Raw genomic sequence first — 25,831 nt, 5'->3', positions numbered from 1 at the left:
GAATCTGATCTGTATATTTTTATATATATATTTATGTATATATTTATTTACCGAGTTTCAAACGTTCGGCCGGGTGTTTGTATCATACAAACATTCCGCCAAAGATCTTGAAAGCCCGGCCGAATATCACAATCTTCGGCCGGATGTTGGAACATTTGCCTGGATGCAACAAACATTTAAAAAAGCTTTAATAAAAACGGAATTGGTATGTTTAACATCAATGTTTCTAGAGAACTTGTTCGACAAAATTTGATGAGACTCGATCCGTAATGTGTAGAACGTTTAAACACACAAAGCTAGGTAAATATACAGACCAGATTCTCTGAAACGTTCGGCCGAACATTCATAATTTGAAACGTTCGGACTTGCGGACGTGCGGCCGAACATCACAACTTTCAGCCGAGTGTTATGACGTTCGGCCGCACATCTCAAAGGTTCGACCGCACATCAACTATCATGTTACGGGACAAGAAGTACTAATCCGCCACGGCAGTTAACCCCGAGGCGTTCTTCTTTCGCCTGACGGTGTAAAAACTTATAAAGAGATTATTTTGGTCATATTATATAAAACCCGAATAAGAGCTCCTATCAAGCAGTGTCTTATCAAAAACGCCTTGGGCAGCTTAAAACGTCCATTTTGCAGAGGTGTCTGAATTAGAAGGCGCCCGCCACAGGAATGTATACTGTAATTCTGTTGTAAAAGACATAAGATCACGTGCATAAACAAATGTTAGAGTCAACGTTTCTGTGTTAAATTTTGTTAAGTTACAATTTCAGATGTATCCTTTTCGTTTCAAATATCAATACAATCAAAAACTGATTTTAAATTAGTTTGTAATTACACAGAACTAAAAAGAATAACAGGGTTTAAGAAAAAATGATTTCAATTTCCTCCTGCTACTTAATTGAATTTAGGGCACATAATTAGAATTTAGGGAGCATAGTTTGTTCTACATTTAACCGTAAACCACAAATTCCATTTTATCGTAAAGGGTTAATTCGCACGCTAAAGTTTCCTTCCCATTAAGTTTCTTCGCGTAAAGGAAGGCTTTAAAAGTCTTATGCTTAAAATGCCCCGTCTCCATAAAAGGTCCGACTTCAATAAACGCCTCAGCAAGTAACAAAATGTTAAATAAATTACGGACAAACGGTCCGTTGTTCAGCAAGGACGTTCCTTAAGAGCCTTTATTATTCAATCAACCACCAGGGAAAAAAGAAATAAAGCATTTACTAGGATTCCTACTTTAGATTTTCGTCTCTATCTCTAGTAAGTAATGAGGTTAACTGCAATTTGCTAGAAGACAGAAAAGACGAAGACTATGTTAAGAAGAAATGAATATTTAAGTTTATTTTTTTTAACGCCCACTTTCGATTTTAACGCCTGTTTCCAGCGCCAGAAGTTTTAACCGTGTTTTATGGTTACTAGAGCTTAGCTACTTTAAGGTTGTGTATATTCGCGGAGGTATAGATTTTTGAGTGGTACTTTCAAAAATGTAATTTTAACACATAGTGCAACAAGGAACTTTTCTCTTTGTGGAAGATAACGATTTAATAAAAAATAACTCAACAAATGATTTTTATTAAACGAAAAAAGTAAAATACAAAGTAAAGGTCATCGTGTGTGTAAGACATTAGCTAAGTTAAAACAAAAAACAATCCATACAAATCTCAAAAACAAAACATGCAAGATGAAAGAGGCAAGACTTATCGGTCCGTGAAACGCTGTCCAAACGTTCCAAACGTAAAAAAAAATAAAAAAATAAAAATAGGTGGCTATGTAAAAAGCGAACTGCTTTAGAATTTCTTTGTTTTGAAGTAACGTAATTGTGCAACAATTATCTTAAAAGTCCTTTCTAACAAATGTTTTTACTACTTTTTACAGCAATATTTCCGCCTCTCAGTCCTTACTTTCACGAGTATTTTCTGCAAACCATGTTTTTCGTAAATTTCCTTCAGATTCCGATCGTTCTTTAAAATGCGTTCTACAGCAGAACGGCGAATAAAAGAGGTAGGATGCCTTATAATTTCTTTAAAAGCTTTACGTATGGCAATCTCTTCTTTTGGAAGATACAATGTACGTGACCGACATTCAGCAGAGAACTCATATTTAGAATGATCATCATGCGCAGAGCTATCTGAGTCTTCAGGAGGCCCAAGCTCATCTGTTGGAGGTAAAACGTCTTCCTCGTTATTTAAAGTTTGATTCCCCCTCCTACTCAGTTTTTGGTTTTCTACAATGTATCTTAATTTGTCGCGAATTTGGTATTCGGTCATTGGAATATTCACCAACAGATCGTTTTTCTCTCGTACTGATGACAAAGTTATGGTAGCATCTGATGACAAAACATCTTTAAAGATTTCGGTAATTTTCCTCTCAATTTCTTCGCTACTCATAGATGAAGATGATGACCTCATGGCGCTATGCATTCGCTTAAATGTTTGAGCTACATTTTTTGTTTTTTCCTGAAGAAAATAAGATTTAGCTGCGGTATCTTCGCTGTGACACATCATGTTCGATAAGTCGCGCTTCAACCCAGGAACAGACGAATGCACGGTAGATACGAAAGATTTGCGTACTAGCGTTGCCGTTAACTTTCTTTTATTTCTTTCCAAAAGATTTTTTGTAGTAGCACGTTGAAAGAATGCATTGAATTGGTCACCGATCATAGATGAAGTCATTTGCCTACCACTCCAACTGATGAAAACCAAATCGCTGGGTTCCACTCCAACACCTGGAATCTTATTTCGAATTTTATCAATGTACACTCTGCAGTCGTTGTATAGTGAAGTGGAAAAAGCAAGAACAACCGGGCCAGAGGTCGACGCTGTCTTATGCTTCATCACATAAACCATGTAGACATTATCCTCTAATTTCGCGTGGTGAAATTCCCCCAAAGTCATGTTTTGAAGCGCATATGGTTGAGAACATCTAGAACAGTATAAATAAAATGAAATCAAAACAAAGTGGTTACATTCTTTTTCTTCTTCTATTGTTCTAACTAATAGAGCTATTGCTTAACACCTGAAATCTCACTATTACGTTCTGATAAAACTTATTCTTGAAAACAGCTGATATTATTGATTTCAAAAGGTTAAGACAATATGGCAAATTGTAATAAACTGTACCTCGTTTTTTAGCACCTTCTTTAAATAAATTGTGTCGTTGACAATATACCTTAAAAGGCAATAATTTGTTTTTAGGTGATGCACATAGGTGAAAACTGCTAATTCAAAAATGAAAAAGAAAAAAAGGGGAGGAAAATATTTCATACAAACTATGAAAAAACTTTACCTTTCCACTAAATATATCTTGCAGTTCTGAGCAATATACTGCTGCTTTTATATCTGCTTCTTCAATATCAATACTACCTGGAACTGAAAATGTTAAATGTTAAAGAGATATTACTTTTAGTCTCCAAAACCTCCATGAGAAAGACGAAAGACATACCCTTTCCAGTAGAATTCAAAGCAGGTTTCTAAGACAGAAATAAAATGAATACAGCAATAGACTGCACAGTTTACAGAAGGGTAAAAATAATAAGTATAGCATAATTAAATTGCCGCTGTTATTATATAGGGCTGCTGTCAACGAAATAATCAGAAATAATAAGTGTTAACAGGGAAATATATATACCTCAATTTTATTGTTGTCTTGTTGATTTTCCACAGCACTAACTAATGACTCAACAAGACCAGCTTTCTGGTTATTTATTTCACCTAAATTATCACATAAATTTGTGGAATAAATATTGAGTAAAAATATATACTATAAATTGCTGGATAAATTGAAGTTAACAAAAATTTGCACCAATTTAGTAATAATTCACCAAGCTTGTTTGCGCATACATCAGAACCATTATATAATTACTCTTCTACACTTTTTTTAGTCAAGAAAAAAATCACAAATATAATTTGCACAAAGTTAAAATATATAGATTTGATCAAAAGTTATACTTGGTCACTCCTATTCTACACTCAAAGTCATGTATATATCCGACTTGACATACTTACCTTTCTCTTGGGGAAGCTGTAATTTGCCCTTGCATTTTTTAATCTAAGATAGTGAAAACAATGCTTTAATAAAATATCACAGTACACACGTCAAGCATGATTGAATGTCTGTGTACTTATTTTATTGGTAAAAGGTCAGTTAAAATTGTCGATTTAAATTAGTTATTTAAATACTATTGTATCTATCGACGTTAAATAAAGAGAAAATCAAAAAAAAAAAAATCAAAAAAATCAAATAATGAGCAAGTAAAAGACACAAAAAAAATTTAACTCAGATAATTCTTACCATATTCCTTGTTTTTATATAACTCATTTTGAGATTTTCTAAAAAGTACAATTCAAACAATAGCTAACTCTGGTTGAATATCCTTACATTTTTCATCAGCAATGTGGTATAGAGAGCTACAGTTACACGCTATAAAATGCACAAAAACATAACTCATTTCAAATATTAGTTTTGAAAAGGTATTATATACGTTTTTCCTTGTGCCATAAAATAAGGCCTGGTAATCATTGTCATAAATATATTTATTATTCACATGGAATAATTAGCTGGGTGCCTATAATCATTTTAGAAGCAATTTACTCAATATTTAAAAAACAATAATCCTTTTGCTACACAATATTGTTTGTTATTGCAAAAGTTCAGTAGGCCAAGCAATTCCTTTGACCTACAACCCTCCACAAATATATTGAGAAAACTTTTGTTGTAAAAGGAAAATGTCCCTACAAGTTAAGTAGACAGGCCCCCCTCCCCCAAATCCAATATTGTTTATGTTAAAAGGCATGCATTGTATACCAGGGCTCGTACAACACCAAAGACCAGGTGGAAAATGATACCATGACAGCAACATGGCATGTATTTGATTTTTTAAGGAAAAATACCCGCAGACGAGAAGAAAAAATCGTCCTGCGTGGTAAATGTTTCGCAGACCTATCATTGTCACATGTAACGTGTGAAGCACTTCTATTTCTACTTTTATTTATGTCGTACTTTGTTTTGTTTAAGCCATCCTACACTGACAAGAAGTCCTAAGAAGCAGTTGTAACTAAACACAAGTCCATAAACATAATATAACCAAAACCTATATATACACAAAACCTATTGTACACCTAATATATGAGGCAGTGACTTGAACTGGACTAAAAGAGACCACAACTGTTTTGCGATGGAAGTAATGGTGTATATACAGCGATTACTAAAGACAAACTTTTAATGATGAGATATCCCGCACAAGACATCAACATTGTATTTTATTCTCCACAGTATAGTCCCGTTTATTTCTGCTACCTTCTAATATTTCGTTAAAACGTTTTCCTTTGGCTTAAATAAGCAACAAAAACTATAAATCCACATAGTGTAAGGCCAAATGTCACAAATAAGTCTGCCATTATGGATTTATCAAATAACTGTTTATCACTGCATCTTCAATGTCAGTAGTAGTTTACAGAACCAAAAATCAAAGACTGTGGCCCCGCAGCCTAGTGGTTATAACTCTTGCACTTTGTGCGGGGAGACCGGGGTTTAGTTCCCATTGTCGGCGATTCAATATATGGGCGAGAGTGAATGTTACCATAGCCCGGGTTAAGCCAAGTCACGGGAGGGAAATTGGGGAGATGGCACACTGTGTGGACTGTTGAGTCTTGCAGGGAGTTGTCTAGCAGAGCACGAAACCTAATTGGGTCTGCGTAGCTCGAAATGAGCATTAAATACTCCAGGACTCCCAATCACAAATCAAAGCCATGTCCCTCCAACCCCCCTGGAAATAATAGACAGGGTATATCTCTCAATATTTGTGAGACTAGACATAAAGTATGCACATTTCTAAGGCTTAAAATATAACAGCTAACAGCTTGATTTGAATTGCTTTCTAGCGTAGCTATATTTGAGTGAGGTCTGAAATGTAGCTAGCTAGCAAGATAAACATTTAATAATGACTTACTAAACTCTGTAGATATTGATAGCTGGCTAAAAATACATTTTCATTCTTTTTCTAGCTAGCTAGCCTCTAGCTATAATACATGACTAAAAATTTAAAATAGTTACAACACTGGATATATTGAGACTCCACTTGTTACCCAGTGAGAACGAAAATACAAAGAATAATGTATATAAAGCTTTCAATTAGGAACAAAAATCCTATATATGTAGCCAGTTATTTACATAACCTTACCTTACCCTTTGGTTCATTGACTAACACAATTCGCCCATGCTCGAAGCTACCATTATTAAAATACAAATTGGATTTCGGGAGCACTGAAATTGAAAATAGGGACCACGAAGTGGATTTAGGGAGCAAAAAGTGGAGTTTATGAAGCATGCTCCCTAAATTCTTGGACATAGGGAGCATGATCCCTAAATCCAATCGTACGCATGAAAAAAGGGAGCATAAATGGAGTTTAGGGAGCACAAAATATGGAAATAGGGAGCAGGTGATTCCTTACTTACTTACTTACTTACTTACTTACTAACTTACTTACTTACTTACTTACTTATATTAAAAAGAATGCTCCTACTACCTTATTCGTACAAGTTTTGCGAGCATTTAAATTGGCGATAGAGCAAATTGATGTTTTCGGCAAGCATTTAATTTTGCTTTGGCAAAAATATCTTAAATTTGGCGCGCATTTGAGTTGGCGATGACCATTTTAACTTAAATCTGGCGTATATTTAACTTGACGATGGAAGGACAGGAAAGATAAAAAACGATTGTATGCTGTGTGTTAAAACAACAGTCATGTAAAAGTTAAGTTTTCTTGGTCGTCTTTGTCGTCAATGATTAGGTTGAATGGATTTCTGTGGAAATTAGCAGCAGAAAAATACGTGACTGCTTTCTAAATGTGAAAGCAATTGACGAAGCACTCAATTTTGAGACAAAAAAAAAGAAAATAAGAAACCTGCAATTAGACTTACAAATACTCAGCACCTAGACATTAGAAACTTTTTTTACGGCCAGTAAACATCCTGGGATTACCAAGACAAATGAAAGGACGAAAGAATAGTTATGGTTATTAGTAATTTGTATTGAAACATTGTTTTCTAAAATGACGACATTCAATTTGGCGAGCATTTATTTGACGATGGATAAATATAAATAAATTTGGGGAACACTTAATTTGACAATGTCAGATCAAAATTGCCAAATTCGTACAAATTTTGGCGGGCATTAAGTCTGCCAAAATTTGTACAAATAAGGTATATACATACTTTCGGTTTTGCGAGAGAAAGTAGAGTAGCTAGAATACAACTACCATAATGGATTGCGTAAAGAGGGAACAGGAAATTCGCATTTAAATGGTCGTGTTCTGTTTACTAATTACAAGAAGAAATAAGGAAGATCTTGCACTGTGTTTCGATCTTTAGACGGTGTAACCTCTACAAATTTAACCAAAGGGGTCATTGTACCCGTCTCATCATGACAGCGGTCTGTCTTGTTATCACATAATCATCCACAGGCGTTGTATATGATGTAGCTATATTGGCTAGCTATATAACTACCCCACTTCCTGAGCTGTCAGTTATTGATTGAGCCAGCTACAGAATCGACCTTAATGTAATTAAAATCTACGGCCTGAAATCTTTCAAGGTTAGTTCTTTAAGCCCTTGGATGTTTCCTGATTCATCTGACATATTTACATTTGCAATTTCACATCTAGCACTTATGACAAAATAATTTGCTAAATATATAATTTAGTGCTTGTTTAGTATTTAAAAATACTGTTTTGTAATTGTGAATATGATATACTTTGTAAGCATTTTTGTACTTGATTGTTTATATTTTGATAGTGCTTCTTTCACCTTCTGCTGCAACTGATTGTTTTTTATTTTTGCTCAAAATTTCTCTGGCTTGCAATAATATCTGTGTAAAATGTGGACTGCAACTGAGATCGTAAAGTAGTGTGTTTTTTGTTCATTTTCTGATGCGAAATTTTTTGAAGGAATTACCATTTTTATAATTGGAACACTTTGCCATGAAAGATCTTTTGTCTTTCTCTACATATACAATGTAAGTTTTACGATGTTGCATACGCACGATAAAAATAGTTAGTCTAGCCTTTGACCGGCTTTTCGACTTGACTAAAGAAATGGAAACAAGACTGGTTAAGAAGGGAAATGAAAAGGTTGTTGCAGTTGAAGATATGAGGACTATTCAAGAGGGAGACTTTATCTCTCAGTAACGTATTGATACATATATTAGGCTCAATATCTTTCAGCAGCAAGAGCAATCTAAAAAGGTTAAGAAATTATACTAACTCAAAATAAGATAAATTCAATATTTTAAGCTCTTCTTTCTATGGAAGTCCGTACGATAATATTTCGACACGTCTTTACTGTGTCTTTTTTAAATCTAAACTGTGGCGTAATGAACTGAAGTTATTATCTTGCATTATTGTGTTTCAATGTTTTTGCGTTTTCTTCTTTGTTAATATGTCTCCCGTACTTTACGGTAAATCTATTATTATCGATGCACACTGTTTTTGCCGAGTTCCAGTTAAATGCTCCATGACAAACTCGTGAGTTTTCAGAAACTCCCATGCTTTCCCATCTTCCGTCATGTATATCTTTTTTATGTTGGCTAAGACGAGTACACGTTTTACAGCCTATTTCACTAATGTCTTTCTGCATAATCATTCTAATTGATAAACCCCTGTATTGCTATTGGCTTTTATTTTGCATTTTTTTCTTGACATTAAAATAGTTTTTAAATTCGCTTATTGTTATTTATTATATTTTTGACTGCAAAATTTAGGTTAAAAATCTGTTTTTTTTATACACTATAGCATAATTTTACTAACGATTTATGTTGGTGCCAACCTGCATTCGCAAACGAGAAGAAGTTAAAAAGTGTTATTACGTCAAATTTACCTGTTGGGTTATATAGAGTTGTTATATGCTAAAAACAACCTATTTTTTAGATTTAGACATCATTTACATGTTACTATATAATTGAGTGATAATAACTCCAAAGGAAAACAACCATCTAAAATTTAATTCTCCTGAATGTCACAAAGTAATGGAAAATATACACGGCTATCTTTGTAAGGCAACATAAAAGTTTCTCTGCAACTTGCGTATGCAAAAAAGTCTTTTACTTTCAAAGTCCCCAAACTTTTTTTATACGACTGAAATCACGAGCGTAGTAGATTCCAAGCTTTCGTGAATCAATAGGCCTTTCATAAAATGGCTCAAGCATGCCTGTTTTTACAATGATGCATTGATACTTATCAAAATCAACAAAATTTTTAATCTCACAAATGTAACCTTTATTTTTCAGCAAGACGTTTTACCACTTGAACAATTGGATTGTTGCTGTTTCGGACCATTTTTTTAAAGTTTGCATGTAATTCCAAAATTAAAAAGCAGAAATGACTTCTAAAGAACGCTTACGATGAATGGCATTATGAGCCAAATTAATTAAGCCATGAACGCTGTATACATTAAACAACTTGCTATAGACAATAGCAGCATTACAAACAAAGCAGCACAACAATTCTTTCGCATATTGAACAAGATCAGAATCTGAAACAGCACTAGCATTTAATAAAATTGACATAGACACATGCAAAACAAGAAAATGTTCGGTAAGCCTTTGCACTGATGAAAGCCTTAAGTACAACTGGACTAAGGTATAGTAAGAATTGATGATATTCAGTAGCTTTCCAATAACACAGATCATTAAATCCTCTTTTTTGGCGAATATAATTAGATGGCATTTTTCCATTGTGAAATACGACACCAGATTTGGACCTTTCAATTAAAAAGTAGGAACACCTTTTAAAACTCCTAGCAAAACTAGGTGCCTATAATCTAAGGGAAAATCATTAACACAGTCAAACCCAATGTCTACTAAGGGTGATAGATCCTTTTGATGAGCACCTTTAAAGATAAAGCTAGAAAAATTATGGTTGTTACACAGCTCAACATCATTAACATCATTAAAAACAATCTTGTTTTCCAGCCTTACACCTTTTAAACAACATCGTTCACAGGAATAGTAACCAGTGTGACTTATTGTACACTTTAGAAATGATCTGGCTGAAGCATCTTCGATTATGGCTTTGAGGAACAAATGTAAAACCTTCGTTTTTGAAATCACATGTTAGGTTTTTGACCTCATTGATAAAGTCAGAAAGAAATTCGTGAACAGATGTAGGTTTTGCTTTTCCATAAAATAACGCAATAAGAAAGACATAACTTGTATCCGTTAAAGAACCCAGAATTTGGCCAAAACTGGGAGTTAGTTAATTTACATAATTGGACTCCATCAATATTAACCAGTAGCTCAAGTGTATTGATTTGATCACTGGTAAAAGTTACAGCTTGAATCAGTGAACTTTTATTTCCTAAATAGTAGCAGCTGCTGGTATCATTAAGAACAACATTTTGAACAGATCGACGAGTTTTGAGCAAAGGTCAAGTCCGGATTTTCGTAAAATGAACAGAAGATCATTAAGGGAATCTCTCCCTAACTGGTACTTTGTAGCCCAGTTAGCAAGATTATCTTGTAAAGTTGGCTCTATAACGACGAAACGAAAACAAGGAAGATGCAGAACTTTCCTCTACATTTCCGTCAATTGACATGTTGGTTGACATTCAATTTCTAAAGTATCATCTAACATGCCATTACTTCTTTCACTATCATCCTCCCTTAAAGACTCCTCAACTTTTTGCTGTAATCTTTGTCTTAAATTTCGCTTCTTTGACTTATCCATATCTGAAATAAATTTATGCTTAGCTAATATTAATGTGATTCTACTTAGAAAATTTATGGATCACTCCACGACGCAACGGTTGAAAGAAAAAAGTTTAATTTTAATTTTTTTAATTGCTTAGATATTTATCAGTACACGCTTTATCGTTCAAAGACAACAGTGTGACGATCGTGCAATCGCTGAGATATCAACATCGCAAATAAACAATCGCTCAGCTTATATACCTTTTTTTGAATGCTGTTAGTATTCTTTTGTGCAACCACCTAAATTGTAACTTATCCCAGCTGTTTACCATGGTTTCGGTTTACCATGGTAATGCAGTTTTCTCATTCCCTTTTCTTTTGGAGACCATATAAGAAGCATAGTAACGGGGCTCGACAGCTTGCTCACTTGGTCTTCAGAATTGACAACCCTGCTGCTCCGAGTTACTTTTAGGAAGCCAGAGGTTAAATACTTTTACATTTCGAGAATAAAAATAACCCAAAGCCTCAATTACAACAGTCTGGTAAAATCATCGCGCAGGTCCGCATCGGCAAAGATCTGTGTAAGGTCGAGTTTTGGCGCTTTTAAGACGCGTAAAGCTACTGCCAGAGTCATAAGTTGACAGATCGTTGTCTGCTTTTACTTATTCGCGTCATGCTTTATCAATCGCATTAAAATCTATCCGTTCAAGGATATCAAGGATTATAATACCTTTTACGTATTTTATGCATTTTTGTTACATTGAATTGCTTAACTATTTTGTTGCTTATTATTTTTTCTTACACATATCAACCTAAATATTGATTTAACAAGTCCATGAACGTTTTTTTTTTCGTTCGTTGTTTTTTCTTTTTTGTTGCCTTTTCGATGTGTTTTGTTACCCACTGTTCTTTTGTACCTTATGTTAGTCTAAAAGTTCAATGTAACAAGAAAAATTTTGTAGCACAGCAGACGCGTTACAGAGTCAAACCTCTTCGTAGCAATAACAACCCGTCTTAAGACAACTTTTATTATTACAGCTTGCTGTTTTGTCACCTCATCATTACTTAAACGATCAGCTTGCTGTTTTGTTATCTGATAATCATTATCTGTTCACCGTAACGGTCTCATGACTGTCAGGAAAGACTGGCTGACTCTAGGATAGTCTAGTGACACTGGGAGGGACTAGGAACACGGAGAAAGACTAGGACTGTATGACTTGGTACCTGTCCTGACCGTCTTTAAGCAAATCCTTAGGGAAATGATTTTGATTTGATTACTTGAATGACTAATTGGTTAATAAGTCGCTAGCGAATTCTCACAGTTTTGGCAAAGCTGTGAAAATTATAGCCTTACCCTGTGCGCCAGGCAACGCAGGGTGGTCCTTTGTCCTGTGCATATTAGTTCACTGTAGTTCTGTATTCTACCCTTCATAATTCTCAAAGCTGCTACGGTGATAATGATATTGATTTTGAGGTAAATGAAACAGCTGTTTGTCATTTAAACCAACTCCCTTTGCAGAGTTGTTCTTGAAGATATTAACTCTAAACGTGGTGCTGAAAAGTTTCAGACAGCAAATGTATCTCTGGATAAAACCCACACGAGTCATTCCTGTCACACTGATAAGAATTATCTTGAACATCTCCACATCAAAACACCAATTAAATGGGGGAAAATGAACGCTCCACTTTGGTCTAATAGAATTAGATCGTCATCTAATTCTATTAATAATTGTGACTTTTTATCATCTAAGTTAGGGGAAAATGGGAGTCTGAACCAAGAGGATTTCTGATTTTACGTTGGTAGTTTCCTTTTCACGATGACTGAGAACAACACGTTTTTTCAAGTACTGTTGACTCTTAAGATGTCTGTTTTAAGTATTTGCATTATGCAAATAGTGAAATATGAAGGTGCTTTGCGTATGTTATTACAATCTGGGAAAGTTACCTAGCTGCATCTTCTTCAATAGCCTGTTCATAAAAGTACTGTGTTTGATGTTATGATATGTCATGAATGAACTTTTATCAGCGACAATGTGCTTTGTTTTTAATGGGCCAACGATAACCACATAAAAGTAAGTTGTCATAATAAGCCATCTATTTTAAATTTATAATGTTGAGGGGAAGGACAAAAAACCATTTGACAGAACAATAAATAAATATCATTGTTCGTAAAAACATGCACATTAACTACAGCTTATCAACGCCAGAGTGTACTTTAACCAACCGTATAAGATGGGAGTTTGGAACACATTTGAAACAAATTTTTCTCAAAATTTTTCGGTACTTTAGCTATTCTACCAACTGTTCTATTCATTAATTTAAAGTTTGTTAGATTTACCATGTGCGTTTGACTTTTAGCAGTACATGTCCCACAAATTAAACGCTTTCCTCGCCATTGTTATTCATTTGCGTTCCATATTAGCTTTAGATAGGTTTTCTTTAAATAAAAGCTTTGCATTTTATTTATCTAAGAGTTTACATAAACAAGAACTAAGTTTGTTTACATTTTTGCAATATACGTTTTTAAAGAATGTTATAAATTGTGTTAATAAGTTCCCCAAATTTAATCACCCCTGGATTTGTTTGCTGCCAATTTGTATAATTTTTTTTAACTTTCTTTTCTATAGCCCGAGTAATTAATGAGGCCTGGTGCGAGTAAACTAGCATCATTTTATGGATTTTTTATTGGTTTCTGTAACCCTTAGATGTTGGCAAAGTTTAAATCCATTTTCCCTTACAGGTCAAAAATTATAACAATATAAAGTATCCTTTAGGGGAGAGGGGCAACTTGACATCGTGTTTGATGTAAAATAAAGCTTACCGGTGTATCTAAAAATTCACAATGGCGATTTAAGTGATAAAACGCTCTAACCCTATTACACCTGGGCTTTTTTTAAAGAGTTTTTTTTTCGTTAGTTTTGGTAGTTCTGTATATGTATACAATAACTTTTTGAAATGGTTTAAATCTTTTGTTTAATAATAACATGGAAACCGCGATCGGTTTTAAAACACAACAAGAAACCGGAGTCGGTTTGAAATCAAACATGACGTAAAAACCTTTCAATCTACGCGTTTTTTATTTGAGGGGGCGGGATAAAATTCCAGCCAAATTGTTTATAAAACTAACTAGAACATGGTGTGCCAAAAGAGGAATAAAAACTAGCTAAGAATAAAGCCAAACTGTTAAACGTGTTAATTAAGATTTTTAAGAATGCCCAGGGCTATAAAAAGTACTTCTCTCTCGAAACCATTCTTTTTGCTAAATATAAAATTGAAATAAAGACTTCAAACTTAATATGACATGTTTTTAGGCTGGTTTGATAAAAAAATTGAGACACAAAATATTTTCACTATTATCACCATAGTTCCTGAGTTCTTGTTTTAACCATTGTCAGGGACACCGCTAAACGATTTTTGACAGTTATATCAATTTTGACAGTCTAAGTGTTATTATAGGGCCGAAATAAAAGTTGTGACATGTTTGATTGATGCAACCCAGTTTCATATTTGCTAATTTTTGAACGCACTATCTCACAGTCAGGCAATAAAAAAGGATTCCCATAAAAGAAAAGTCACCAAAAACAAGCTGCGGTTAGGTTGATTTTACCTGCTCCTGCATAAATACAGTTAAGGTAGGTATGAAATTTTGGGATTTCTCAGGGACAATAAATCCTCCCTTACCCAAGTTTAAAAATTACATTTTCTTTTCTTAAATAAATTCATCAATGTTTAGTAAATATTGGTTAAATTTTTGCGAATAGCGTTCCAAGAAATATACGCATATTTAGAATTTATTTTTGTAAATCCGATTACAAACAAATATTGCAAGTCTTTGGGAGAAATTTAATTGAGGAACAAAGGAACAAAGTTTCTAATCCCCTCAACATATACAAATTTTACTATGAAAAAGTTAAGCTAGCTAGCTAATAGCTAAATTAAAACAAAATACCAAGCTAAAATATATAAAACTAGCTGTCGTCAACACGTCTGCATTAGGTTTTTGATCACCCACTACGTGCTAAATATATTAAAAACATTGTTAGCTAGCTACATATACTTGTTTTTCTTATATCAGTAGCCTACTTTTTTATCCGGCTATATTCTTTCTTAATGTACAACGCGACACCGTAAACTAGTTAGTGACATTTTAATAAATCTAACAAAAGAAAACCAAACATTTTAACTTAGCTTTATAACAAAGTTTTGTTTTTTATAAATATAATCGACCATGGCTCAATGCGCCATTTTATCCTTGCCTTGAAAAAGTGCTGACTAAGGAAAAAGTCGTAATAATTATGCAAAAATGTAGAAACCAATAATATTTCAATGTCTCCATTAAGAAGGCACAAAACCCTGGGGACGATGGTGTAAAAGGGGGTCGCGAACTATGAATTTAAAGCGCAGCACACTAAAAGAGGACACAAATTGAAAGTTAATAAAAGTGATAAGGTGAATATATGCTTGCAGGTACATTGTACACGTGATAAAGTATATAAAAATATTATAGCTGCAGTTGAATTTGAGTAAAAGTGTTTTTTTGGATGTATTTTTCGAAAATTTCTTATCACTAGCTAGTATTCTCTCTTATTCAAGGTGTCGAAACAATGAAATAACTTCTGAATGATAACCATCAAGCTGCTGTGAGTTTTGATAAAGTTAGTTGCGTTATAGCAGGATATAGAGAGGTTTGTAGGCAAAGAGATAATTCAATTAGTTACATCAAACACACTTGGTTTTTTGGACTGGAATGGATATGATAAGCTTTTGGACATCAACGTATATTCTTTTTAACGGATTTTGATTTTTGGAATAGTTTTTGGACCGGACGCGTTTCTTACCTTTTGTGAAACCAGAATTGACATTAAAAGAAAAACATGTTTCGCAAATTTTCTATTCTGATGTTGTTATGGAATTTAAGGCTCGTATTGTTGACTTATATTTATTGCATGCGAGAAGACAAGTATGACATGATAGCGAAGATGATAAAGAACAATGGTCAATCCAAAATCCCAGTAAAAGACAGGACTGTCATTTACAGAGGCCCGGGCAATAGATACTGGAGATTAAGGAATGATATGACATTAGATTCCAATGGATTATTTTTTTTCAAGTTACACGAGTTCTAAAACAAAGGTGAACTAAATGGAGTAGTAGCGGAAACTTTAGCTGGATATGAAAAGCTAAGGAACAGAGCTGCAGACGGATGCAGGAATCAGTGGCAGAAAAATTCTCAATATAACATCAAATGACGTTGAGTTTAAAAAATTCACTGTGAAATTAGGTAACAAAGCACTTCCTAAACCAGTTTCCGCAAATGAAGTAGGTTCTATTTATACTGTGATCATGTAAATTAAATGCAAAGGCATGGGAAGAAAACCTTGCCCTCGGGTTTAATTTTGACATAGGGTCCCCCTTTCTGATCATAAAAACTGAAGAAGGCTGTGATCACGGTTGCTGAAGTGTTAATTTACAAAATCGATTTAGTTTGTACATATACCCGAGGTGATTATCAAGATGCCTGCTTGATGTAAAAGAGGTCACGACATCCTCGAACTGACTAGTCTACATGTTATGTTAAACAGGTTAAAGATTGCTACAGATTATATTTGTTATGTTATGTTATATTATGAAAAACACCTTAGTTACTGTATAATTTGTATCTCATTGAAACGCGGTTGTAATATTTATGTTATGTTATGATAAGAAAACACATCAGCTAGTACATTTTTTTACAAAAAGAAGGTCAGTGTATGTAATGTTACAACGCCTGTTTATCAAAATTAATATAATCATTCTACTAACGTGTGACACGCGTTTCATCGCAATAAACAAGACAGAGCATCCAGAACACGGATAACATCGAAAAAGATGGCGTCATAAAAAATACATACTGGTCAGCATGCGAAAAACCAAAAATTAAAAAGTGGCACAAGACATTATTACAAAGTGGGGCAGCTTCGAAAATTACAAAGTGGAGTAACAAAGAATTTTAAAGTGGGGCAAAAGTTATTAAAAAGTGGGGCAGATATTATAAAGTGGGGCAACTTACTTAAAAGGTGGGACAAATTACTTAAAAAATGGGGTCACTTACCTAAAAAGTGGGGTAAATTACTTAAAAAGTGGGGCAGATATTACAACGTGGGGCAATTATTACAAAGTTGGGCATAAAAGGAGTGCTGTAAAATTGATGATTAAGAAAACTCTGAAAATCGTTTTTCAGAGTTCTACAAAGCTTTACATCATAGCACATCTGTGAACAATGCTTTTGTTTTAAGTGGTTCAGAGATGAACCAGACCTTCATCAACTTGTTCTTCACGTCCATTCGTTTGTCTTGCATTAAAAACTTCCGACCACAGGATGACTTTAAACTTATTTATTTCATAAACACTTAGCCAACGTTTAGCACGCTGTTATCATTTCAAACAATTGCGATATATAAACAATGACAGAATAGTGAAGCAAGAGAGCAATGGAATTTAAGAGGATAAATTACTTCACATAATATTAAAGAAGCTGCTTATGAATTACTTTTGACAGCATAATCACTACTAATTACGCATGCGCTCAAAGAACTGACCATTTTCAGGAAATTATTGACAAGTATTAATGACTAATAAAAACTGATAAATACTTCTGAATGTATTTTAATAGCTTAAGAGGTGCTCAAGGAAAGTATAAATATTGTATGATTGAAATCATAAGTTTAATTTTTTTTATTTAGATTTAATATACGATAATAAAAAGTCATTCTAGATAGATAAAAGGTATTACGAAGAGATATGATCCTACAAACTGTTGTGTTGTTATGGTTACTTGTATCGCTGGAAGGAAGGCAAAAACTACTGGAACCTAAAAAAGCTGCGTCAGAAGTTGATTCTGGACCAAATGATGAAATTTGCAAAGCACTCAATTACAATCTTACTGTAATAATCGATGGATGTATACCAGTGGTTATGCCAAATAAGATATGCTACGGATCTTGCCAATGCATTTCAACGCATACGCGCTATTTAAGTTGTCGTCAATGTTGGCCAAAAGATTTCGAATTTGTGCGTGTCAGAATGAGATGCCCAGGAAGACGAAAAAAAAGGAAAACTACAAAAGTACTGAAAATAATTTCCTGTCGATGTCAAGCTAGTGTTATGACTGGAAAATAGATGTTATCACGACTATTATATTAACAGTAATATTTATAATACTTTTAAGAAATATTTCAGTACAAAGTCAAGATAAGGTTTCTTGTACACAAGACAAATTAATGGTCGCGGCACGTTAAAACAGACCATTGTTAGATTAGAAAGTAAAAAAATAGATTTGAGCCAACGAGTATTTTTTTTTTTACGTTTAACATCACAAATATATAAAGACGATATTCTTCGCCAACAAAACTAATTAGAAGTCAATTCTACAATTCATTAAAACCAAGAAAAAACTAAAAACCGTTTGATATGACGTTGGACGAAATAATTCATTGGTGTAGGTAACACAATATTTAAGTCTTAATGATAATTAGGGCATGGAGGAACATCGCAAGAAAATATCAACCCAATATCTTCTGTCTCTTTGCTTGAAATAATTGTATTTTCAAGATATCTTGTTATGATTTGATATTTGCATTCAACATTAAACGTCATTTATTAATAAGCATTTTATTCCACGTTAATAATTTTAACACTGTATCATAACTTTATTTCTCGCATGGTAAAATATGAGTCAGGACGGTACGACGACTTTTCAATGAATCGACTTACTACGGCAGAGATTAAAAGTGAGGGGAATCATGAGGTATCACCAACACGGTAAAGGTGGGTTAGGTCTGTGTTCGAGAGCTAAAATGCCTGCTTCCTCACAATGTTTTCCTAACAGGAAGCTAATAACAAACACAGCAAAGCAAATAGACAGAGAAGAACAAGGAGGTAGAGTTACGCAACTTCAGGTGCAAGGGTGCTGGAGTGAATGGAATAACTGCATCAAGCACGATGTTGCAACAAAACTTAGTGTCATTCTGCTTAAGTTCGACCTACGACGTTTTTCCTTCCCCGAATAATTTGAAGCGTTGGCGGATATGCATTGAATCCTCTTTGTTTTTATGTAGTAAAACATTTTGCACCACATCTCACGTCCTAGGTGCCTACAAATCTGCTCTTGCGCAGGGCAGATTTACATTCCGCCACGATTCTGTTTTAAAATAAATTGTGGAGTTGCTCACTACTTTTTGTAAGTCCCTCACGTCACCTGTAAAACAGCTAAATAGTTAAATAATTAAGTTTGTTAAAGCAGGTGCCCACACTCCTGGTAAAAATCTAAACTTACATCTGGCCTGCGATGGGATGACTTTGTCTGACTTGAAGGACGGCTTTGTTTTTCCAGGGCATATTGCTTTACCAGGCCTGATTTCGTTATCTATTCAAACAGGAAGCATGCGGTTGTGATAAAACTTACTTGTCCATGCGAGGAAACTTGGCATTCCGTTAAGATGTCAAAATACATTCCTCTGGTGAGCATCATCAAACAAAACGGTTGACATATAGATCTCTTTGCCATAGAGGCTACTGCCCCCAATATGTTTCTTCGTGTTTGAAAGAACTGGGATTTGATCGCAGGAAAACTTTTCAAGCTGCTCGACAACTCGGTGACATGTACATGAAAAATTCTTTCTGTATTTAGGTCCCTAGAAATACAAAGGTGTGGAATGAACACGCCCACATCCAACTATTTCATACCGACTCCTCCAATGCCAGAGACCAAACAGCCAACAGGAACTAAGCGCAATATACCTGTAACAGCAGGCCCAGACCAACCTACCCACAACAAAACAATTTACGCAGGACTAATAAATAAAGGGAACACCTGTTACGTCAGTTCCATCCTGCAAACAATAACTGCATTTCCATCATTTTGGTGGCATTGTGGTTAAGAATTCTCTCTTGTTTCTCCTATATTGAAGTCTATTATGTTTAGCATATCCATGTTGTCCCAGTCTTCCACAGCTGTTGACCCTCCCGCCTTCTTAACCCTATTATACCTGGGGTGGGTACAAAGTGCCCGCGGCCTTTTTGACTAGGCATAACTTTAGATAGACATGTGATTAAGTGCTAACGTTTTCTGACTATTTCTAACTTTTATTATTGCTTCTGATTGAAAAAAACAAATTTGGAAAAAATTGTACTTTGCTGGGGATATTGCTTTTTTTTGGACGGGGGTAAATTTTTTGGAATTTTGAAAACCGTTGACATTCATGTAAGAATGTTATAAGATGTTGTATTGGGTATATAATTATATATTAAATGTATGTTGTTGCTATGGTGATATATAGCGACTAGGGGCAAGAAGCAGACTAGATTTCAAGGAAATATCGATCCAGCAAATTGACGTCATTTCGGATCCCAGTGACCTCATTATACTGTTTTCCTTACCTTGATTATCTTTAAATGTCATGTTCTACATATATGCCAAGTTTAATGACATGAGCATCAATATTTCTGCTAGAACGGGTCTTTTTATCTTTATCGTTAAAATAAGAATTTTTTGCCTGGATTGAGTTTGTACTAAGACATTCTCCAATTGAGCCAAGTTTCATCACTTAAGCACAAGTGGTTCAGGATTTATGCCCCCAGCGTTACAAGGGCCAAAAAGCTCAGGTATAATAGGGTTAAGAGCCTTGCAGCGTGAGATGTCCAGCATTAGGACCCCGCTCAACATAAACAGCAGGACGTGCCAGAAATACTGTTTCATGTTTTGGGTGAGTTAACAGGCCCTTCAGATATTGCAAATAATATCATCATTAACATTATAACCACTACGACGTCGTGTAATGCATGCTTCTTATCATGTAGCAGGGAAGAAAGTATGCCTATTGTGCCACTGCCTATCTAAAACAGCGGTTACAGGTTTAATTATTTGTTTTGCAGCCCCAAAAATTGTCTTAAAATGATAGGTGGCTTTGTCCGCAGTGCTCTTCTTATTAAGACAGTAAAAGTGAAACAGTCTACACCCATTGGGAGACATTCTGATTATCCAATTGAAAAGGTTTGCGTTTTTTGATGGAAGAGTATTAAAAAATAAAAAATTTGTCAACAGCCTTGGTTCAAATGACGAAATTTTCAGAGTTCGCTCTCAGCGAACAGATGACATATTATTTAACAAGAAATATTCGCTATTATTAAAGATATTATTTCGGTTTGTCTGTTCAGTATTCATATTACTGTGGAAATTTTATCATTTCTTGAACATGATAGTTTAGTAGGCGACGTTTCGGGAGATCCTTCTCCCATCATCGGGCAAAGTAAAATGAATAATATTCGCTAGCTGCCACTATTCTTCATTCGGGCACCCTAGCAGCAGGCCACTATTGGGCATTCATTAAAGATCGCATTTGTGGCTCACGGTTAAGATGTGACGATAAAGCAGTTGTTAGAGTTGCACCATCCAATTTAAATAACTCTTCTGTGTAAGTGTTGTTTTTTGTGAAAATGTAAAAATTATCTGGTTTAAACTCTCATAAAAGGGGAAGGGTTATCTTTTCATAGCGGTTTTGTATTAACCCGGCTAATTCCGTCACAAACAGTCTATCGTGAATCTAGAGTTTGCTCACTTTCTACTCTCTTATAGAGTAATCATAAGAAGCTTAGCAAGTGCGACGACCCCACTTTCTACCTCAGTCCGGTAGGGAGGTCATGTTTGCTCACTTGGTCTACATGGTTAACGATCCTGCTGTAGCTATAGTTATGCTTGTAAGAAGCTCTGCAAGGGGTGAAATTTCTCTTTCATGTCTTCGTGGTTTTACGCCCACGCATATCACCCCAGTAACTTCAGGCTGGTCCTAAGCATCAATCACCTGTGTAAGGCTGAGTGTTGGGATCGCGTAAAGCTACAGCCAGGTTCACAAGTGCTGGCGCAAAGTGGTGGTTTGCTTCCTTTTTATAGTTTCTATTTATTTGTATATATATACGTTTAATGTCAACATAGTTTCTTTGTTGCAATGGCGTTCGTTTTACAGTGTTTCTTTAACTTTGTTGTGTGCACACTATTTGTATTGTCCAGAGGGTTGCTTTTTCAATTACCAAGGTACATCCTTGCAAAAGGGAGATCTTGCTTTGCACAGAAATCTTTAGAGGGTGTAACCATTTAATATAATAAAGTCATTAGACTAGTCAAATCACTACAACTTGCTGTTTTGTTATCTCATAATCATGATACAATACTTTGTGCTAAGATAACATGAAAATGCACAAACAATGTCGGGTTTTTGTTTCTTAATTTACATTAAGATAATGTCAATGATATAAATGATCTTCTAAAATATTTCGGCTTTGCTGATCGCGAAAAAAATGGCTTTTAAATTTTGTTTATCTGAAACCAGACTTTCTTTTTCTATGACAAAATAGACGGTAATTTCGAAAGTAGCTTTGTTTCGTTATCATTAATAGTCGTGCTTTTGTTTTTAAGGGAAACCAATCACCCTCCAATCGAAATGTGACTGAACATGTGACTTCTGCAATTACAAAATTATGAAAATGATAATATAATGACAACTTATTATAATTAGTATTAAAATGTTTGTCTTTCATCCAACTGTTAATTGACACAGAGCGAATAATAATCCTTCTTCATAATCATTTGAGGTTTCAACTATTACGAATGCTATTAAACGCCACACAGTATCTAAACAACATTCAAACAAATTCTTAACCGTCGTTATTGATCTGTCGCCTGTATACGAAGTTTTAAAGAAAGATGCGAAAATTTCTTGTGGTAGTATTTCTCTGTCTGCTGTTGATCTCGTTGTTATACTTTGATCAGGCTGAAGCATCGAAACGAAGACAAAATGCATTTGCAGCTAGGAGAAGACGATCTGTGGCTCCGCGCAAACGTTGTAGATATGAACGTTATCGCACATGTAAAAGACATTGTGTTTGGTGGAAATGTTGGCACATTTGTAGGTGGCACATACGACGAATTTGCTCTGGGTGAAGACATGACTGCTCGTGTATGTTTTAACTTACGTATTTTATGCATTTTTTTGGGCTATTGGACTATAAAACTATTTTAAGTAAAACTAAAAGATATATCTAATAATTAGAATTTCTCATTCTGGTGTAACTACTCGTAACATTAAAAAATATATATGACACAGTTCTTTGTTCTGGCAAATTCTAATAAGTTTCTTTGTAATTATATTATATGAAGTTATTGTTTTACGCAATGAATAATCCAAAAGACTTTTAACTTATTGTCAAGCTTCGTGTCGCTATAATGAAAATTAATTGCTTGCTTTTTTACATTTTATATCAAAATGTGTTATGAAACCTTTTAAAATATCTATGCCTACATTCAAGCAAGATAAAGGAAAAATGTAGCGGCACAATTTATGCCTATGTTGTGTACTATTATGTGTTTGGACGTAAAAATGGCATAAGAAAGCCAAAAAATAAAAGAAATAATATTCAAGATCATTAAATGGTGAGATAACCAGAATTGTTTCCATTGTAAGCAAGAAAAGCATTTGAGATTTTTGACTTTTGCCGTCTTACCAAAATGATCGTATGCCTTTACCCCCCCCCCCAGGTTAAATAGGGTTAAAAAAGACAAGTCTAAAACAACATGTCGTTAGTTGCATAGTGCAATTTTATAGATCTGCATGAATCGGCCTCGGAAGTCAGAAGTTTGTTTATACTGCACGCTATGTTTATGTCAAAAAGCGAGTGTCAACACATCTGTCAACCATTGTTACATTTGGTCCGCTAACTCTTATTAAAAAAAGCCTGAAACAAATTATAGGTACGATAGCCATAGTAAGATAGCTGGCGTGAAATATAAAAAATAAATACAGTATATAGTGCAGTACACAGTATTTTGTCAGTGTTAAATTTGTAAAATCACATTATTTTATTTCTGTATAACAGCAAAATAAAAATTTTCAGCTACAATGTTTTAAAAGTCGTAAAAAAAGTAATTTTGCCTCAATTCATTTCTACTTTCACTTCGTGATATTTTTCTGCAACAAGTAGTCTGGACACTAATATTCTTCTGATGTCATTTGTGACAAAAACATTCGCTGCGGTACTTTCTTCCAGTAGTAAACTTATCTTGAAGTAGCTATGTCATATTTCTCTTCTGATGTAAGCTCAAATAGAAGCTTTTTAACACTCTAGAACTGCCTATGTTGTCCCTCCTGGAAAAAAATTGACAGGTAAGTTTATTGGAATTAATGAGGCTAACCACATAAAATATAGATCACTACTTTTTGTGGCCAAGACAACAGAATTGAAAGCACTGTGTTTCATTTGGAAAGCAAAAATTGTATATATTTAAAATTTTCCTAAGCTTGCCCTCATTGGCTTTTTTGGCCAGTTGACACGCATACTAATCTACCATACTGAACATAAAAGTTACGAAAAACACGAAATTTGATTAAGGTCTATTATTTGGTTTCACATTCTTAAAGGGTCATTCAAGAGTAGTTTTTACGTATCGTAACTTAGCTATACCACATTATTGTAAGCTCATGAAACACAACGCAAAAACATAGGGTTGTAAAGAAAATGATGAAGCCCTAAAAATATTTTTTATCTTTTTTAAATATTTTTATATATGTCCAAACTTATCTCCCAAAAACAATAGTTACATTAATGGTCGCTACCATTATCGAACAAAAGTTCACTAGGCCATTCGTGACTTCACATGTCGTACATAGCACACTTCTTGAAAAATTTACAAAATTTACATCAAACCAAGGAAAAAACGTAAATATAACTTTCAAATCATCCATACCTTCGCAACCCACTTTTATTCTGCTGTATGAAAAGGATACAACAAACATGCCAATTCAAGCTGATAATTTGGTACTTTAAAATCTTCTTTTTAATGAAGCCATAAATATAACACGTTTTTGCGCATTATAAACGTTTAAATTAGTATAAGTGCCTTCAAAGAAAGAGTATATACTAGCTTTCCAACTCCAAATATTAAGAAAAATAGCATGCCAGCTAATTCAATTATTATCAGGACTCTGTATAGACTATGTATTTGTGTTAGGTCTGTAAAATACACGATAATTTAATATAGCCGATAGCCGTTTTCTGATTGCTTGAGTGTACTTCCCAGTCTTTTTGCTTTCGGCAAACGGAAAATTGGGAAATAACAGGGAGGAGGGTACGAAAGACGGGGAGTAGGGGTACAAAGCTTTATTGGCATTATTAACTAACATTTATAACAGCTGCTTGGTCCAAACTTACTTGTTCTATTAGACAAAAAAATAACCTACCTTTTCGTGAAAAAATATCAGTCATATTTCCTTACGCTGATGTTATATGATTTTTTTTATCGAAATTTTGAGAATCTCAATAATTCCGTTGGTACACTTCGCGTAGCAAACGTGCTCCACAATTTCGCTTCGCAAAAATTGGCAAAAGCCTAGCTAAGCTTTACTCAAAATATCTTCACTTTACTAAAAGGCACAGAGTTGAAATTTCCACCAGATATTCAGATTATAAAGACCAAGTGATACATAATAGCATAATTTGTAACAGTTAATCATTATTACTTCAAGAACTATTTTAGTTTACACTTGGCAAATGGGCCATTCTTTAGGTTTACACATATTATACAACTGCTGAAAATTTGAAAGCAAACGGATGAAAAGATCTTGAGATATTTCGTTTACGGCGGTCAGGAATATCGTTTTGAGAAAATCAACAAAATATGAAAAATAGAAAAAAAAATAATCTAAAATCCACTAGGATTCTTCCTTTACAATCTCTTTTTCCTTGACAGAAAATCTTTTTTTATTGTTCTGAGTGATTTTCTTGCCCTTTGTCCCTGTTCTGAACTTTTTCTAACTGAATCTGCTATTCTTTTTGCATCCCGTTCATATGTACCGATCCGTGTAAAGCGACCGCTTGATACACCAAGACGTTTCAAAACACTTTCAACTCCTTCAGAACCATCATTATACTCAACGATAGCTTCGTTTATCCCAAATTCTAGCACACTATTTCCAACAAAAACATTTTTGGGTACTTTTGGCTAAATAATTTGATTGAGGGCCTCATTTGCATTCTGCGTTTGCTGCGTTTCATCCGTGTATCAGTGGTTATAGCTCGAAGGTAATTTTTATGTGGTTCAAAAAGCTGAAAAACAT

General features: G+C 34.3%; 2 protein-coding genes across 6 annotated transcripts; one reads left to right on the top strand and one right to left on the bottom strand.

Annotated features, from left to right (window-relative positions):
* Positions 1–1,507: 1,507 nt before the first annotated feature.
* On the bottom strand, positions 1,508–6,309 carry LOC130647583 (uncharacterized). Of its 5 annotated transcripts, none has more exons than XM_057453498.1 (7): positions 4,298–6,309; positions 4,012–4,054; positions 3,635–3,717; positions 3,449–3,476; positions 3,293–3,375; positions 3,127–3,175; positions 2,764–2,929 (listed from the first exon to the last, which is right to left on the bottom strand). In XM_057453498.1, the coding sequence occupies exons 1-7, from the start codon at positions 4,322–4,324 to the stop codon at positions 2,898–2,900; spliced, it is 345 nt and encodes a 114-aa protein (XP_057309481.1). In that variant the 5' UTR covers positions 4,325–6,309; the 3' UTR covers positions 2,764–2,897. The 5 variants fall into 5 exon arrangements, with proteins under 5 accessions (XP_057309480.1, XP_057309477.1, XP_057309478.1 ...); XM_057453499.1 differs by having other exon boundaries at positions 3,293–3,369; positions 4,298–6,307; XM_057453497.1 differs by having other exon boundaries at positions 1,508–2,929; positions 3,293–3,369; positions 3,449–3,717; positions 4,012–6,224.
* Positions 6,310–17,468: 11,159 nt separating this feature from the next.
* LOC130648060 (gremlin-1-like) lies at positions 17,469–17,846 on the top strand. Its single transcript, XM_057454080.1, has one exon. It carries the CDS (start codon positions 17,469–17,471, stop codon positions 17,844–17,846), a length of 378 nt encoding a protein of 125 aa, XP_057310063.1.
* The last annotated feature ends 7,985 nt before the right edge of the window (positions 17,847–25,831 follow it).

The sequence above is a fragment of the Hydractinia symbiolongicarpus genome, chromosome 6 (assembly GCF_029227915.1).
Source record: "Hydractinia symbiolongicarpus strain clone_291-10 chromosome 6, HSymV2.1, whole genome shotgun sequence".
In the NCBI taxonomy this organism is placed as follows: Eukaryota; Metazoa; Cnidaria; class Hydrozoa; order Anthoathecata; family Hydractiniidae; genus Hydractinia; species Hydractinia symbiolongicarpus.
This window is presented reverse-complemented; position numbering and strand designations above follow the sequence as displayed.

Bases quoted from the DNA above. Each gene is read 5' to 3' on its own strand.
- LOC130648060 (XM_057454080.1), top strand. From the start codon at position 17,469: ATGATCCTACAAACTGTTGTGTTGTTATGGTTACTTGTATCGCTGGAA.
- LOC130647583 (XM_057453494.1), bottom strand. From the start codon at position 2,901: ATGACTTTGGGGGAATTTCACCACGCGAAATTAGAGGATAATGTCTAC.